This window comes from Asterias rubens, chromosome 13 (assembly GCF_902459465.1).
Source record: "Asterias rubens chromosome 13, eAstRub1.3, whole genome shotgun sequence".
In the NCBI taxonomy this organism is placed as follows: domain Eukaryota; kingdom Metazoa; phylum Echinodermata; class Asteroidea; order Forcipulatida; family Asteriidae; genus Asterias; species Asterias rubens.
In genome coordinates this window covers 5,208,627-5,227,010 of record NC_047074.1, presented here as the reverse complement: position 1 = coordinate 5,227,010, position 18,384 = coordinate 5,208,627, and the positions used below count along the sequence as shown (strand labels likewise).

General features: G+C 38.3%; 1 protein-coding gene across 2 annotated transcripts in view; it reads right to left on the bottom strand.

Moving 5' to 3' along the window:
- The window catches only part of LOC117298387, a 33,163-nt gene extending 23,461 nt beyond the window's left edge, over nt 1-9,702 (bottom strand). The window contains exons 1-8 of one of the 2 annotated variants that reach the window (XM_033781631.1): nt 9,548-9,702; nt 8,583-8,720; nt 7,524-7,591; nt 4,823-4,857; nt 4,211-4,271; nt 3,358-3,421; nt 2,046-2,126; nt 348-445 (exon numbers count right to left, since the gene is read on the bottom strand). In XM_033781631.1, the coding sequence (XP_033637522.1) occupies nt 348-445; nt 2,046-2,126; nt 3,358-3,421; nt 4,211-4,271; nt 4,823-4,857; nt 7,524-7,591; nt 8,583-8,693 (518 nt within the window). In that variant the 5' untranslated portion in view covers nt 8,694-8,720; nt 9,548-9,702. The remainder of the gene's footprint in view (nt 1-347; nt 446-2,045; nt 2,127-3,357; nt 3,422-4,210; nt 4,272-4,822; nt 4,858-7,523; nt 7,592-8,582; nt 8,721-9,547) is intronic. The other variant, XM_033781630.1, reaches the window with a different exon arrangement.
- Between the last annotated feature and the right edge of the window lie 8,682 nt (nt 9,703-18,384).

Genomic DNA, 18,384 nt, shown 5'->3' with positions numbered 1-18,384 from the left:
GAACAGCCGCCTCTAGAAACCACTAAAGCCGCTACGGCTAGCAGCATTTCAGCACCCTCCACGTCTTCGGTTAAACCGACATCGCAGGTTACCAGATTTTTGAAAGCACTTAAACTCAAATACATATATCAATTAACAATTTAATACGTTGATTATTTATAAAAAAGGATTTCACACATTAGGTTCCAAGTATGCCTGCCAAGCGAAGGGCTCTATGTTGGTCAAGTGTTAAAGAAAATAGTGTCCACTGCCTTTAATGCTTTTCATTTTGCTGCTAAGCGCTTTGAGGGATGTTTTATTCATATTGCACTATATAAATACTGTTTTATGACAACAAAACAACTTACATTTGCTTGCATTTCTCCGCTGTCTTCTTTTGCTTCACAACAGTATCCAACTCAATTTCCATCTCCTCTAACCTACTCTCAAACTGAACACAAAGGGCCTGAAAAAAAACACAATTTAAATAAAACATACGGGTGAGAGTCATTGCTGAATAAAAGGGGTCCGACACTAGAATCTACATCTGCTCTAAAAAAACAAACTCAATGGTTGCTACACCCCAGAATGCTACGCCAGGTGCTTGGTGTCAGGAGGGAAGAACTCATCTCCAATAAACGTTTGCGAGTTAGATTTGAATACTGTCTGGTACAATGACTAGCTAAATGACAAAGTCACCACTTAAATTTGAATTCCTCAGCTTATAAAGACAATGTCACATGAGGTGTCGTGGCCGAGCGGTTAAGAGCACCGAATTCAAGCTCTGCTAAATCTGTTCAGCAGTGTGTGGGTTCGAATTCCGGTGATGACACTTGTGTCCCTGAGCAAGACACTTAACTATTATTGCTTCTCTCCACCCAGGGGTAAATGGGGACCTGTGAGGGCAGAGATGGTTCTTGTGATTGATTTAGCCGAGTAGCGCATTTGTTGCACGAGGCTGTATACTCCCCAGGGAGCTGAGATGGTTTAAGGAGTGAATTAAGGCCCAGTGACCAGGGGTAATAATTTGAAACGCTTTGAGACACCCATTCGGGAGTGAAAAAGTGCTATATAAACTCAAAATATTATTCGGGGCAAGCTTTTGTATAGCAACCTCCAGACGAGCAGACTCTAGTACCATCGTGCCATACACATCCATTCAGAATTGTGTATGGGTGTTCACCGTCTCTTACGGAACTACGCAAAAGCTTGCCCCTAATCATTTGACATAGCAACTGTTCGTTTACTTGTGATCACACACGTCATTGTACCAGTCATTATTCAAATCAAACTTGCAAATGGCTTATCCAGGGCCCAATTTCATAGAGCTGCTAAGCACAACAATTTGCTTAGCATGATAAAAACAGGATTACCAACCAAATTTCCACGCGATTTTCAGGATAAGCGAACAACAGCTGAATACCAGTAACAAGAAATATGCAACAAATGGAATTTTTGTTGGTAATCCTGTTTTTATCAAGGAAGAAATTTCGTGCTAAGCAAATTTTTGTGCTTAGCAGCTCTATGAAATTGGGCCCTGATCTTTATCCTGGGTTCCCTTTGAACTTTTGTGAACAGTATTCTCATTGAAGGAGAAGACAAAATAAGCAAAATATCTGTACTTCTTGAAAAAATTACAGCTATTCCCGTCCCCCCAAGAAGACATAAAAAAATTCAATTACAACAGAAACACCTTTTCCTAACATCACATCTTTTCCTGCAAAGTATGTGGAGCTACGATTTGAAGTATGAGACCTGATCCTTTATGGCACAATGCAATTGGTTGACAAGATGCTGTGGCGCAAAATGCTATCAAACCAGGAACACTGGGGGTGAACCCTTTTTCTTTATGAGTGCAGTTTTTTGACGAGCATTACACAACACACAGGATCAACGGCTTTATGTCCCATCCGATGGCTGCAGCAATGATGATACAATGTCTTGGTTAAAGACACAGGTGTCATGACCAGGACTCGAACCTACACTCTGATGAACAGAAAACACCAAAGCTTGAGTCTGGTGTTCTTATCCACTCTTCACGACATGCCACTTTAACCGACTCTTACCTCGCTTCCATTCAGCTTGTCCTCTGTCTCACTCAGCCTCCTCTTGCAATCCTCATATTCCTTCAAAAACTTGTTTTTGTCCTGTGGAAGAGAAAACAAAATTCCCAAATCAAAATAAGCGTGATTACTGCCTCCAGTAACAAGTATTTTCCTCAAATTACTGAGCATTGGTAATTCCCACAGCCTAACATTGGACTAGAATCATTGCCAAACAAGTGGAATAATTTTGTTTTTAAATTACTGCGTGTATGTATGAGAAATATTTCTGCAGTAACAATTATAATAATAATATCAAAGTCTTATACAGCGCATGTATCCCTCAGAAACAAGCATTTTCTAAAATTACTGGGCATTGTAAAACCACACAGCCTAACACTGGACTAATATCATTGTCATGAGGAGCTCTGTTCATTGTATAGCGTTGTATTATTATTAGTAGTAGTAATAATATTAATAATGTCAAAGTTTAAAATCATCATACCTTTGATCTTGCTATTCTTATTAATTGACCATTGTTAGTTGCATCATGATGCAACTTGCTCTCTAATCCTACCCTTTCATGTCTCCCTGCATTGTTGTCGAACAATACTTTTACCACTTTTATGGTCCAGTAACCCTTCCTTTCATTCTAAACATCCTTTGTCCTCGCCACTCCACTCCTATTGGTTCATAGCCACCAATATTGTTTCTGAAATAGGAACTTTGATTGGCTGCTATTTTCCCGCTTCTTTCTGGATCCTTTCCTTAATCCCTTTCCCCCTCTCTTTTTCTATAAATGGATATGTATTTGTTTGTACTTGTTTTATGCCTCTGAAGAAGGTCCGGATTGGATCGAAAGCTAAGGCCATCTACCCTATTCATAATAATGTCAAAGTCTGATATAGCGCATGTACATTATCTACCAACAAGGTACTCAAGGTGCTTAGATATAGTTATACAGAAAGAGAGGTTATTGAAAGTTATGAATTCTGAGACCCAATTATGTAGCATCGTATAATGGTTTACAAGGTGCTATGGCGCATTCAGCAGCCACAGCCAGGAACACCTGGGCGAACCTCTTCTCTTTCCGATAAGTGCACTGGGTTCTTTTACATGCGTTGCACAGCACACAGGACCACAGCTTTATGTCCCATCCGAAGGACGAAGCAATGGTTAAGTGTCTTGTTTAAGGACACAAATGTCACGGCAATAGCCCATAAGGACGTCCCAATGCGCATTATCAGCGCACAAATGATTCTAAGTAATAACAAGAATAAGACCCACTAAACACCAACTAATTGACATTTCAGAAGTTATAAGTTGATTTACGTACACATTTCCAGGGAACAATCTCCTTCAGTGTGACAGTCAGCTGCTCTTCCAACACCTTGCAGTCCCTAAAGAAAACAAAATAAGAATAAATTACCGTTTTAATGAAGCGCTTTATCAACACCTGGAAACAGGTATGAAGTGCTTTTGTTTGAACTAACATTGTTTGTTTTCTCTGTCCATGCAGGAAGAATAACCCCCAATATGAATACACAATCTGAGATTCAAATCTGCCATAAGAACTGCTATCTTGTTTCATAACCACATTACTTCAAAGAGAAATGTTTCTCAAAATGCTTTATACTATCAAAAGCCGTTGCCTGCTTCTGAAATGTTTTTATTGTCATTAATTTTAAAGGCACTAGACACTATTGGTAATTGTCAAAGACCAGTCTTCTAACAGTGTATCTCAACATACGTGTATGCATAACAAATAAATACGTATAACAAACCTGCCAAAATTTGAGCTCAATCGGTCGTCGAAGTTGCGAGATAATAATGAAAGAAAAAACACCATTGTCACATGAAGTTTTGTGCTTTCAGATGCTTGGTTTCGAGACCTCAAAATCTAATTCTGAGGTGACAAAATCAAATTCGTAGAAAATTACTTTTTTCTCGAAAACTACGTTACTTCAGAGGGAGCGTTTCTCACAATGTTATATACTATCAACCTCTCCCTTTTACTCGTTTTATGCTAATAATTATTGTGAGTAATTACCAATAGTGTCCACTGCCTTTAAAGTGTTTCGCTAGCTGAGCTGAACTCGTTTCAAACTTTACACAGAGTAATATTCTAAATATGACTTAACAGTTTCGAAACTAATACAAGTACTTTCTCTTTTTACAAGCTTCCTCACCCTTTCGAGGAAGCCAATTTTATGGTGACATCTTGGAGTTTCTTTTGCTGTTGATCAAATTGTGTTTACCAGTCAAGGAAATAAGCTTTGAAAATAGAAAATAACCCAGAAAACTCTCTGCTGAAACTGCAGAGTACAGACATGACAGAGTTTGTTCAGCAAAAAAAAACACAGACTGGGGGAAATTACAGAAACAATGAACAGTTCAATCTGTGCAGTGAGTTAAACCAGAGAGATTGTTGTTTCTAGCTGTGTCGGCCTTGAATGGAAAAACAGCTTAGAAATTATAGCTGTGTTGGCCTTGAATGGAAATTATATTTTGAGAAAAGCAAATACAGACATAAGCTGTTTTGCCATTTTAAGGAAACAAACATGGATGAAGGTGTTAAAAGAGACTGAGATATGACATGCTATAATCACATCCATACATATGCTTTTGAAACTTTAAAATGGAGAAAACGCCCTAAATTTATTGAGAAACTATCTGAACAACTCAACACCACAGAGGCGTGGACATTGAGAGACCCATTTGTATAGCCACTTGGGAAGTTTTACAAAGTGATGCAGTGACAACTGAAGACTGCTGCAAGTTTTTAAGAAGCAAAAGGATATCTTGACATTTACTGTTGTACTTCTTGATGAGAGAGCTGCAAGAACAAAAGATTATAACGAAAAAGAAAACAAATTAATATAGTTCAATGTTTTGTTTTTACGTTCTGTCGTTTTGTCAGATATTAATCACACACTCCACTTATGCAAACGTTCTGGTTTCAAAACAAGAAGTAACATTACCAAGGTCAATATTAGGCCTGGGTGATTCGTGAAATTTACTACTTGACTAGTCCCTCTTCAAATAATTACTTCGACACTAGATGCATTCTGGCATATAATAATAATAACCAATTTTTATATAGCGCTTTTCACTCCTGGAGGGCGTCTCAAAGCGCTTCCAACATTATTACCCCTGGTCACTGGGCCTTAACTCATTCCTAAAACCATCTCAGCTCCCTGGGAGTTGCATATACAGCCTGTGCGACAATTATACGCTCCTGGGCTAAACCAATCACAAGAACCATCTCTGCCCTCACAGGTAATAATAGTAATAACATGAACCAGTTTTTATACAGCGCTTTTCACTCCTGGAGGGTGTCTCAAAGCGCTTACATAATTATTACCCCTGGTCATGGGGCCTTAATTCATTCCTTAAACCATCTCAGCTCCCTTGGGAGTATACATGGTATACAGTCTGTGCGACAATTATATGCGCTACTCGGCTAAACCAATCACAAGAACCATCTCTGCCCTCACAGGTACCCAATTGTAGTTAAGTGTATTGCTCAGGAACACAAGTGTCACGACCGGGATTCGAACCCACACTCTGCTGAACGGAAGCACCAGAGTAACGTCCGTCGATATATCGAAAATACTCAAAAACTCGATATTTTTTTGACATCGAAATCGCCGATGTCACTTTTATAATCATATCGTAATATCGGATTTTCGATATATATCGAAAAATTTCGATGTTTTGAAAATTTCGATGTTCCTAAATGATATCGAAAATACCAAAAGAGTGTCCGATTATTTAAAAGAAATCTGTGTTTGAGTATTAGAAAAGCCGTCGTCGTTATGTAGTTTCATCATTTTGAGTTGCCCTATTAAATAAAATACGTTTTACAAGCAAGTATGTCTGCATGTTCTTTGTGTTTTCGCCATCAGCCGCCGGCCCGCCGCAGAAGTTCACGACCCCGCGGCGAGCGCACGGTAAAACCTCAAAAGAAACAGCCGCTGCTGCCCTAGCCTATCGGCTGTTTAAACGGATGCAACTTCCCATCGTGCATGTGATCAAAATCAATGCGTCTTCATCACAGCATTATTGACTTTGCAAAAATACCCCGCAAAAACTTCCCCGAATCAACAAGACAAAACAAAACAAGGAAGAAAACAATCTTACAATAATCTTTCTATCAATCCAAGGTATCGTAATGGCGTCATTTTGGTCAAATAAAGCCTACACGTTGTGTTGTTTTCGGTAAACAAGCTAACATTTCCGAGGAACTATATGCTTCGCAGACCACGCTGTCGGCGGCTATTGCGTGCGTACCAGCGAAGACTATGCTGTTGTACGGTTTAAGCGTGCACACCAGCGTGTATGGTTATTGCAATTCGGGGGGAAAACCCGTTTGCCCAAGCATGCGCAGACACATGCAGTCTTTGGTCAAGGCGGTACCGCGTGATGCACTGCGTTATTTCGACAATAGAGGGCGTTCTAGCATTCAATGTTTCTTGCCTTGGTTATAGAATGCAAAGTAAAAAGACTACGAGCCTTTATTGGAGACTATGTGACTGCATGCTGCGTGCGTTGTATATTGTGATCGCTGAGTGGTAGGTCTGTGTTTTGCGGGACTTTCTAGTAATTTTTTTTTCGATGATTATCTCAACCATTTTCAACCATAAAGGTAGTCCGCGCGCCCGTCGGACAACTTGATTGACACTTCTACGTCAATGCATCGGCAACTGACACCTTAATGTCGGCGAGTCACGCAACTCACAAAGGCTCTGTGTCATTTTGAGACGGCCAATCATGGCCAATCACGAATCGAGAATTGTGGTGAGCGTTCACCAATTGGCCAAGCCAGCGGTAGCGGCGATCATACTTTGTTGTAAAACCAGAAATAATCGGGGCGGGACTACGCAATCTGAAATTGTTTGGACTACAAACAAGTTCGGGGGATCAGACAAAAACAAGTTGAAACGTAACCCTATTAAACTGTCAGTCTATGGTATAAATATTTCTACCTCCATGAGTATACCAAGTGCTGTTTTTAGGCTTCCATCTTGCGCGCGGGAAATACTCGATATATCGAGTATACTCGATATTAAATTTTCGATATATCGATAATGGGAAAAAACCGACATCGACGGACGTTACACCAGAGCTTGAGTTCGATGCTCTTATCAACTTGGCCACAACACCCTGTTTGCCGCAGGCGCAATACAGTAAAATGCACGCTGAAAGGATTGAGGGATTGCGTCACTGATGTCTGATTGTGTTTTGTAAGTAAAGTATGCTGTCAGGAAATGTCACCAGCAACACAATTGGTTCACCAAACAGTAGTCGCGACTTTCAGTGTAGGTTAGTTGCGACAAAATAATGTTGTGCTTCTAGCTACTTTTTGAGCTCGATGAAATCAGGCCCTGGTGAAAAAGCTGAAGGACCAACAAAATAATACTGATAACAAAGAGAACAAATAAAAAAGAGAAAATCTTTTATTCCCCACAAACAACTTAACAATCCTGGCATTGGACTTACTCTGTTAGAGAAATCTTCTTTTTCAGAGCCGTGTAAATTGTCTGTTCCTTCTTCCGTTTCTGTAGTTCCTGGGGGAAAAGCAGTGCACCAAACAAATGAATATACACTTGTGAAAGATTTTTCAACATCCATCCCAGAACTGGATCTTTACTTGTCTACCCACTAAAACCAAAGTTAGACAATGGTAGATGATACTGAATGGTCAGACAGTAGGAGGGTCAACTGTGTACTGTACAATGCATTATTGCAGGCTGGACATTCAAAACCAAAGTGAATGATACTGAATGGTCAGGGATACAACAGTAGGAGGGTTGACTGTGGATGTACTGTGTAGATGCATACCACATTGTATCATATTGCAGGTTAGACATTTATAACCACAGTGGATGATATTGAATGGTCAGCGATACAACAGTAGGAGGGTTGACTGTGGGTGTACTGTGTAGATGCATATTACCACATTGTATATTATTGCAGGCTGGACATTCATAACCACAGTGGATGATATTGAATGGTCAACCAGTAGGCGGATTGATCCTGTGCATTCTAACCACATGATTATATATTGCAGGCTGGACATTCAGAACAAAACTGGATGATAAGACAGTATGGTAAGAGGGTTTTAAAGGCAGTGGACACTATTGGTAATTGTCAAAGACTAGCCTTCACAGTTGGTGTATCTCAACATATATGCATAAAATACAAACCTGTGAAAATTTGAGCTCAATCGATCATCGAAGTTGCGAGATAATAATGAAAGAAAAAAACACCCTTGTCACACGAAGTTGTGTGCGTTTAGATGGTTGATTTCGAGACCTCAAGTTCTAAATCAGAGGTCTCAAAATCAAATTCGTGGAAAATTACTTCTTTCTCAAAAACTATGGCACATCAGAGGGAGCCGTTTCTCACAAAGTTTTATACCACCAACCTCTCCCTATTACTCATAACCAAGAAAGGTTTTATGCTAATAATTATTTTATTACCAATAGTGTCCACTGCCTTTAAGGGGCAATGTCACTCTGTCCATCATCCTAAAGGTACTGCTCCACATGTACCTACCTCGAAGAGCTCCCTGCACCTGTCACATGACACCTCCGGAACACTGCCCTCTACTTCACCAGAAATGTCACTGTTGGCCGCACTGACATCCTCCTCCCCGTTAGTCGTCATCACAAAAGATATGAGTCTCACCTGTTGCTAGGTACAAAACAAATACTACACATGAAATAGGTTAAATTGTAGCGCAAAACACAGCTAGGGGCCAGTCAGACTGTAAGATTTTCCAGACACCAAAATAAGTGCAATAATCTCACTCACTCGCTCATCATCAAGCCTTCACTCCAGTGTACAGTAAGTTATACCCTTTCCGTGTCATGCTACCACTTTTTCACTCATTTTACCAAAAGGAATATCTCATTTGTGTAAATTATAGGTAGGCCTAAATTAAATACCGTTTTGTTTCATAACAAATAAAATAGGGCTAAAGTGGTGGCAGGTTTGTACAGAAACTTTTCCCATTATTTTATTAGGCCCTACTCCCAGAACTATGAGGTTCGTTACGCTGTTGTCTCCACAGCGGAACCAACTTTATGCATAGTTCTACTTCTACCTAGCTAAAAGTAATTAAATTTGGCCCTATAGCCTAGGCTATACATAATCATTCATAATTAATTATAATACACTACAAAGTACAAATCCAACCATGTTTCCATGAAGAAGAATCTATTTCTAAAAAATTACGTTTGACATGTTTGAGACTCCAAGTACGACTGTAATACTCCTCTGTATACTCCTCTGAGTGAAGGGATGTATTTATTCATTGGAAGATAGGTTGGCAGCAGTGGGCAATGGTCATAAACACAATGTTAATATTATTCTAAACTCTGAATCTAGGCCTATCGCCTAATCTAAATTAAAAAAATTAAACTTAAATTCTGTATCACGGAAAATAAAAATGTCGTTTCTAACCCTTGCAATCATGGTCAATACGTTTCACAAAGAAAACAACATAAATATGCACTCACCAAACAACAGCAATACTCCAACTTGGAGTCCAAGACGACATTTAGTTTTGAGGCGTTAGGTTTTTAATTTCAGTGCGGAAGTCCGAACGTCATTTCTTCGTTATGTTTTGGGCACGTGGTTTGTTGTATTTTTATGATTGACTGTTGACCAAACGAAATAGGACGTTTACGTGTTGAGAGAAAAAAAATCCCCAACAGAATAGCAAGGGCGCCCTCAAGCGTTAGCAATAGCCATTCATTTCTCAAAAAGGGGGCGTGTAGTAGTTATTGTGTTCATTTTGGGGGTAAACCTTTTTAAAAGGGAACAATTTTTGCATTTAAAATATCGTAAAGTTTTGTAGGCCTAGTTATTTGCCGATAAATCCCCCGAGTTAACAGGAAAACAAATCTGTGCACACAAGTAAACACACCCGCCCATATAGGCCTACTCCAAGTGTTGTTCTATTAATATTATGAAAGATCGGTACCTCTAGAGCAAAGCAATCCTTGTGGTGTAGTATTGTTCTATTGTGAATAAAATCCCCACTATACGTTCTTTGGCAGAGTTGGGAGACTATTTTTAGTTCAAGAAACTTTGACACCCATTTTTAATAAATTGCACCCATTTTTAAAAGTAATTTTCCACCCGGAGATAGCAAGACAAGAAAATATGGTATACACAATCTCAACATTCTCAATCTGTGCCAGACAAGCATAGTTAAAATTAAAAACAAGAGAAACAAGGATGGGCTTGCAGTCCAGAGAACAATGCTGGCCACAGGAACATGATATAATGGTCTAGGTTTTCCTACACTTTTACATTTATAGATTATGTCACATGCCTTTGCAAATGTATTTTCAGCAGTTGATACAAAAATTAAAATACTTGGAACAAAGAATTTCCTGTTGGAGTGTGGCGATACCTCAATGACAGGGTGTATGTGTAACGAAAGTAAGTTTACTACAAAACAATACTATTATCCAAAATGATCTTCACAAAATATTTCCTGGTGGGATTTCTAAAAATGTTATTCCAATAAATTAATATAGAGGAAATAACATACTGTCACGCACAATATTATGAACAAAACTTGGTATATGATTCCTTGTTTAAATTCAATTTCAAAGTGAAAGTAATGGTTAAAGACACTGGACACTATTGGTAAATGTCAAAGACCATTCTTCTCACTTGGTGTATCTCAACATATGCATAAAATAACAAACCTGTGACAATTTGAGCTCGATTGGTTGACGGAGTTGCAAGAAAAAACACCCTTGTCACACAAAGTTGTGTGCTTTCAGATGCTTGATTTCGAGACCTCAAATTAATTCTTAACTTGAGGTCTCGAAATCAAATTCTTGGAAAACTACTTCTTTCTCGAAAACTACATCACTTCAGAGGGAGCTCAGTGTTTCTCACAATGTTTTATACAACCAACCTCTCCCCATACTCGTTACCAAGTAAGGTTACATGATAATAATTATTTTGAGCATTTACCAATAGTGTCCTTGCGTTTAAATTAAATTTCAAAGAGAAATTAATGGTTAAAATTACTTTAACAGGCCTTGCAAGCAAACTGGAAAGTTATACCATTCTCTGAAAGCAGAGACATTTGACACAACTAAAATTACAATACAATTTTGTTTGACAGATGGGGCTATGTAAAGCATATGAGTAAAACAAATTACATAAAAGGCAACAGAAAGCACTTGTCTGGCAAAAGTGCATTTTGCGATGATTTTGATTGAAAGTCATTTTTTAAAAGCGCAAACAAAATGCACATTGCTCACAAAATTGATGATGAGGCCTCCAAATTGGAGGCCTCCTAGCTTTTGGAAAAAGCCCCAAAGTTAATACAACTAAACCAAATCGAGGCTGACAGTGAAAACAGTCTGGTCATGCTCTGTATAATGGAAGAAACTGTACTCATTATGACTGAAGAATACAGGGAACACTACAACAGCGTGGAAGCATCATCCTTAAGGTTAATTTAAACCCATCAGTGCACAATTAGTCTGAGACTTGTCCATGCAGTCTAGTGCCAGTGAGTCATCATACAAAGGCTTGATGATTATTTAGGTCGCCCATGCAAACTTGAAAATGACCCGATTGAAAAAGTGAAAGTACTTTCTGGGAAGACATAGTAGGAGATTATCTTCAGGTAGGGGTGGTGTGTAATTCAAATACAAGTGCAGTAGACACATGTTTTTCAAAGAAACCAAACAGTCAGGGTCAGACGCATGAGATCAAACCTAATTCTTCTACTAGTCTTACAGCATTGCTGGCTAAACTAATTTCAAGGGAAGTTTTTCCACCATAAAACCATATTTATATCATGGATTGTACAAATTGTTCAACATTGTTGAGTTGCAGAAATGCAGTTGGAAAAAACAGCAACTTTGTTTTCAATTGAGCTACTTATGATATATTACCAATAATTAAAAATGCAGGTAATCATTATAAAAATAATCATAATGGCTGAACTTAAAGGGGATGGAAAGTTCATTCTGAAACTAAGAAGAGGACACAGCTAAAAATAATGGGTGAAAAACACCAAAAGTTTAAAGGTGAAAGTAAGTACTTCTTTGGCAAAAAAAACCTGGGTTTTTTCCAAAGCAAAAAAGTTCACACAGCTCCCATAATCAGACTAATATTAAACAAGTTTGGTATCCTTACAATCCAGTATAATACATTTAAACTGCATTTATGTGCAACTATTTTCTAAAATAATTGTACTTATGGAACTATTTGTTTTACTTTTGAAATATAGACAAATGAAATGGAATATATAGTTTGCCTGTATTTCCTTCAAACATTTGAAACCAAAATATTCATCTCAAACTCCCCCTTCCCCCAAAACAAACAACTCAGCACAACTTAAACATAATTTAACAAAAGACACCAACACTTCAACTGAATTAGAGATAAATTCCCAAGGCATTTATTGCATGGCATTTCATGTACATGTATACACATAACTAACCAGTCTTTTATTCATACAAAAGTGTACAATATTTCTCAATACAATAGTTGTGATTTTCTTTTTGTAACAAAGACAGTTTAACATTTTCAAATGTAAGCTCATAATGAAATGTACACGTTTACATAAACCTTTGACATAATAGGCACCAGTCTAATAATTGTTAACAATGCTCAGAAAGACGATGATGAAATTCATTTTATCATGTCTTGTACACTGACCCAACTTGAAGATGTATGAACCTTTGCACATACTTTGCTCGTCCCCAGCCCCTTGCCTTAACCAAAGGCACTGGGATGGGCGAACATATCAAGCACGCTCATTGGTCAATGCTCAGTCCCATCATGCATAACACGCACACTGCGCCATATTTCTATACACTGATCGCAAGACGTACTTTCTGAACAAGAATCTGTGCAAGCTGATTAGCCCATACCAGCGGTCCTGGATAGACCTGTGGCCGCTGGGGCTGAGCGAATGCACAAACCCACAATTATTTTAAGTGGGCATCACAAGTGGGCATTACAAGATTGGGAAATACAACACAGCAGTCGACACGGGCAAACTTTACCTTTAACATCAGCATTTCAAGTCTTGTGAATTTTAAATCAAAAAATGTTGATAGCTCACCAGACACAAAACTAGAAAGTAATTTACATACTGTATGACCTTTGACTTTTTGGCAACTGTTTTAAAGTTATTATTCAAATAATATGAACATTAAATTGGTTGTGCACAATGTGACACACAAGTAAAATACATAATTTTTAATGCAATTATGATGAAAATCTATATTAAATTTTCTGTAAATTGTTGATACACATCAATTTTTCTTGAGTGTTAAACTTTTTTCTTACAAACCAGTGAACCACTTTCAGCAGATGCTATGAAAAATAGACTGCATGCTTATTTGATTCTTATTAGATTTTTTAAATCGGCTGATGTGAACATTAATTAATTCTGCATTGGTCTTGTGAGGTGGCCACTGCATGGTTAAACATTCCTAGAACTGGTTTGTTGTCAAGTTTACTGTGCAGCCATTTGTAAAAGTAAAATGGATGGATGTGCAATTTTCACAATCCAATGTCACAGTTTCCCTTTAAGACTGGGTGGTTTCTGACCACACACACGCATAGTCAACATCCATCCTTTGTTCTATGAACCATGATTGTTTGAAATGCCATTGGGGGGGGGGGTGGAGAAAGCTAAAGTAAAGTACATCATTATTGGTCTGAATCACAAAATACAACCAACGTGCAAAATATTTCACCCGGATCGGTGGTCCTATTTAAAGAGAAACGATGAAAATAAGGTTAATATTTCGTCAAGTTTCTGTCTATGGGGTTGAACAAAGTTTCTGGCTCCATATACATGTAACTCATGTAGTTTACTTTGATGGCGTTTTTTCACATACACGTTTTGGTGTCTACCTAGTGCACAACTCTATGGGGGCTGCAAAACCAGCTCTACAGAAATCACCAATAGCATATTTCATGAGAATGGCTAGTCTTGCAATTGCAATGAACATTCACTGGTGTCCTGTAAAGGACAAAGTATTGAGATGCCGATGCTGTATTAAACCTAAACAGTATTAGAAGTTAGCAGTAGGGCTTGATAGCACCTTTAAATCATGGGTGGTTTGGCATCAGGATTGTGAAAACAACAAATTTAACAGTAAAATTGACATTAAAATATTGGTAGTGGAAAGCAACACCTGAACAACATTAACCCTCCTACTCTTGGTAACATTCTCAAGCAAGTTGATTAACCATTTGAAATCATTCAACTGCAGAGGTTTGTGTGGTGGCACTCATAACTGTGCACAGAACTACATGTAGCTGTGTACTATGTATACAATTATTCATCATTTGATATCATATTGCAGGCTGGCATGGTGTATCTAGCCTTCAAAACCATAGTGGATGATGTTGAATGGTCAGGTAGTAGGAGGGTTGACTGTTTACTGTGTGGATGCATTCACCAAATGACATCATACTGCGGGCTTGCATAGTTTATTTACCATTCAGCACCACTGTGGATGATACTAAATGGTCAGACAGTGGGAGGGTTGACTGTGTACAATGCAGATGCAAGGCACCATATATTTCTGCCTGGTCTAGTTAATCTATCGTTGAAATCACAGAGGGTAATATTGAATGGTCAGACGGTAGGAGGGCTAATATATGGTGGTTTGTGGTTTAAGGAGAGGCATGGAAGTAATGAAAATAAAATTAACAAAGAGGGAGGGGTGGATTCTTCAATTGCTTGAATGAACCTTCTTTAAAGGAACCTATAAAACTCAACAGAGTCAACTGTAGCGTGCCTCCATTATTTTTCTGAAGTCCCCTCTTCTTAAAAAAAAGTAACTAACCCCCTTTAAGGGACATTGAACAAAAATACATGTAGGTGTCAAGTGTGTCACTATTCCAACTGCATACATTTAAGTACTGAATGCAAAGAACGCTCCACAAGGATGCATTTTTGAGAATGCTTGTTTTCTTAATGTGAGAGTTGAAAAATGTAAGTTTTTCATTTTGTGTAGGCGCCTTGATCTGTTTTCTGGAGAAGTGCGCGTTATAAATCCATATTATTATTATTATTATTGTTGGTTTAATTCCCTTTGATTTTAACAAAAAGGTAGACCTCCATGGTTTTACATCTATCATCAGAATGCTGTTTCCTGACTTGATTTGTTGAGCCTTACATTAATGTGTATTAGTAACAAATGGCAGGTAAGGGAAAGTGTTAACGCAGCACAAATGCCTTTATTGGCACACTTGGAAGCCTACAACCTAAACACACGCATCAGAGTGTGCCGTGCCAATAGACTCCGACTGTACCTGGGGTAGTAGTGGTACTGTCACTAACAGTGTGCCAAGAATGTTAGGTCTACATGTATGATGTGCAGACATTAAGACCACTTAAGAAAAGCTACAATTCAGACAAATCGATGCAAAATGAAGGCAATTATGCACATACTTCAAGATCCATCAATGTAAGCATCTAGAGCAGAATGTTCTTTGGGGAATGTGGAGGGAGGAGGGGAGAAATCTTCCTTGAGCTTATTGATTTTTTAACTTTAAGCCAAGTATACAAGGACCCTTAGGAGGGAACATATTGGAAAGGAAATAGAAAATTGACTGGGTACTTACTGCACTTCTTGTAAAAAGTATTTGGGGAGGATGGGGGGCAGGAAAAGAAGCGCTCCTCGAACTCCCGGAAAAATATTCAGAGCTTTGGGGGAGTCTTCAAGGAAAGGAGGGGGTTTTAAGGGGCATTTGAAGCACCTTTAGTCCCAACTTTAAAGTTGAATGTGTTACAAGATTCATACTTGATTTATTATGTAAGCAGTACATTGTAAAAACAAAAATTGTTTTAATTACAGTAGACATTTGTAGGCTGAGGGTGACAATCACAACATATTTTGATTTGTTTTTTTCTTTTTTTTCTTTTACATCATAAAAAATATCCTATATTACATTTTCAGAAAATAATTTCCATGCTGTTACAATTAATTTACGCTTTTAAATACATCTTGAAGGAATTTCTAGAACGTGTTTTCTGGTCTTCAATACCAGTTTGACAAAACATAGGCATGTAGAAAACAGCTAGGGTTAAATTAGAAGACAATTCAATATTAATCACTTAAAGATACATATACAGCCGTGATTTAAAAAAAGTTGGTGTGTTAAATTAAAATCTACTTTATATTATATGCACAAATAGCTTTAAAGGTCTATAATCTACTATTTGCAATTAATAATACATGTATTTTCAAAATGATGACAAATTTTGTAGACCATCTTTCAAAGTTAATTTATACACAAAACCTGTAAAATTTGTCAAAATACAATATACCCCGAAAAGACTTAGAGATCTGAAATATGTTAAATTCACACGTTAAAAACTTAGACAATGAGAAATTTTTCAGTATGGCACTAATTATTTGCAAACCCCATTCCTCAAATTTTGTTCATCTAATTCAAAACTCAGTGATGGAAAATTTATCACAGATACAATTCTTGTTAACTCGATAGATTTGCATTGACTACAGCAATATAAAATCTGGTCCCAATTTCATGGCTCTTCTGTGCATCTGATCACCATTCTCCGATTACTGTGCAAGCTGCAAATTTCTGCGCTAGCTGTATAAGCCACGAATACCTAGTTAAGTCGAGTACCCATGCGCAAAAGCAAAAATTCCCTGGTAACCCGTGAAATTTGCTTGACGCAAGCGCAGAATTCCCTGCTCCCGTAAGCGGCGATTATTTGCTTATGGTAAGCAGGGCCATGAATTGGGCCCTGGGCCCAATTTCATAGAGCTACTAAGCACAAAAATTTGCTAAGCATGAAATTTCTTCCCTGATAAAAACAGGATTACCAGCCAAATTACCATTCATTACATAGTGCTTGTTACTGGTATATTCAGCTTTTGTTTACTTATCCTGAAAATCACATGGATATTTGGTTGGTAAACCTGTTTTTATCAAGGAAGAAATTTCATGCTAAGCAAATTTTTGTGCTTAGCAGCTCTATGAAATTGGGCCCTGGTTGTTTGAATGATTTTGATGGCTCGTTATGCTGGGGTTTATTGTCACCAAAAGAGCATGACCGATACTGTACTTCGTTCTTCTAAGGGCGAAGCAGTTTTTCCCCAGGGCACCTCTAAGCAGGAAGCAACGATTTCTATTGGAACATTTCAAAGGGCACCAAGGCAATGATGGAGTCAATCACCTCCATTGCCTCCATTAAGCAACAGGGTCGAAAGCAGTTTCAATCATGGCCCAATTTCATAAAGCTGTTGAACAGAAAATACTGCTTTGCAAATGTCTTTAATAAGCAAACAATTTGTGGGGCACCAGTTGCAACAATGCTAACTGTATGGTAGCTGTATGGTTAACAGTTTCTGTTAAGCAAGATTTGTCTATGCTTAGCAAGTTTGTATGCTAAAAGGCTTTATGAAATTGGGCCATGTCTTTGATTCTTGGCATCATAAACCTCACATGAAATACCCTGGGAGGGACTTGCCCTGGAGCGAAAAAGTTCTTGAAGTTTACAACCAAGTGAAGTTAAATCTGCTGCGCCCACCTGTGCCAAAGCAGACCAATTACTGCGAGCAGCCTCGGCTCTCAAAATAGAACAGGACTAAAAATACTTTACAAGGAAGAGTAACTACAAGGGTGCAACCATAGAAATAGACCTTATGCACATGGCGTCATTTGAGTAGGACGCTCTCGTCTACATGAAGAGGTCAACAGAAGGTTGCTCATTGGCACATTCTGTGTGCTGGGAGTCCAATGATGCGCGGTTCTATTGTTTCATCATCTTTTTACCTCCAAGATGGCCGCATTGTGATGACAATGCATAAGTTCTATAGAAAATGGAGAATGCCAAGCTCAACTGCTGTCTCTGTCTGCTGTGCACGCCCTCCATGTCAGCTGCGGACAATTACCATCAATAGCATGTGACACGCTTGTATATGGCAATGTTAACCAGATCAACCAACGGAAGCTGAGATTTGCCATACAGCTCAAATGGCAGCGCACATGAATGTCCGTCCTCAAAGCAGATTATATGCACAGACAACTTTACAAACACAGCATTCCCCTAGGGCCAATTTCACAAAGTGCTAAGATTGATCTTAACTGTGTTAAGCAAAGTTAAATGTCAAAATACAAATCAATATGGCAAAGTTAACCACACATCTTCAGATAATTCTTAGCGCTTTGTAAAATCAAGCCCTGGTTCTTTTCTTACAGACGTAGCATAACACCATCAAGCAGTTCACATTTTGTTCATGTAATACTTAGTATTATATAAGCCTCAAAATTAAAATATTGCAATTTGTCCTTCCGCTAACACAAAATAACACAAAAA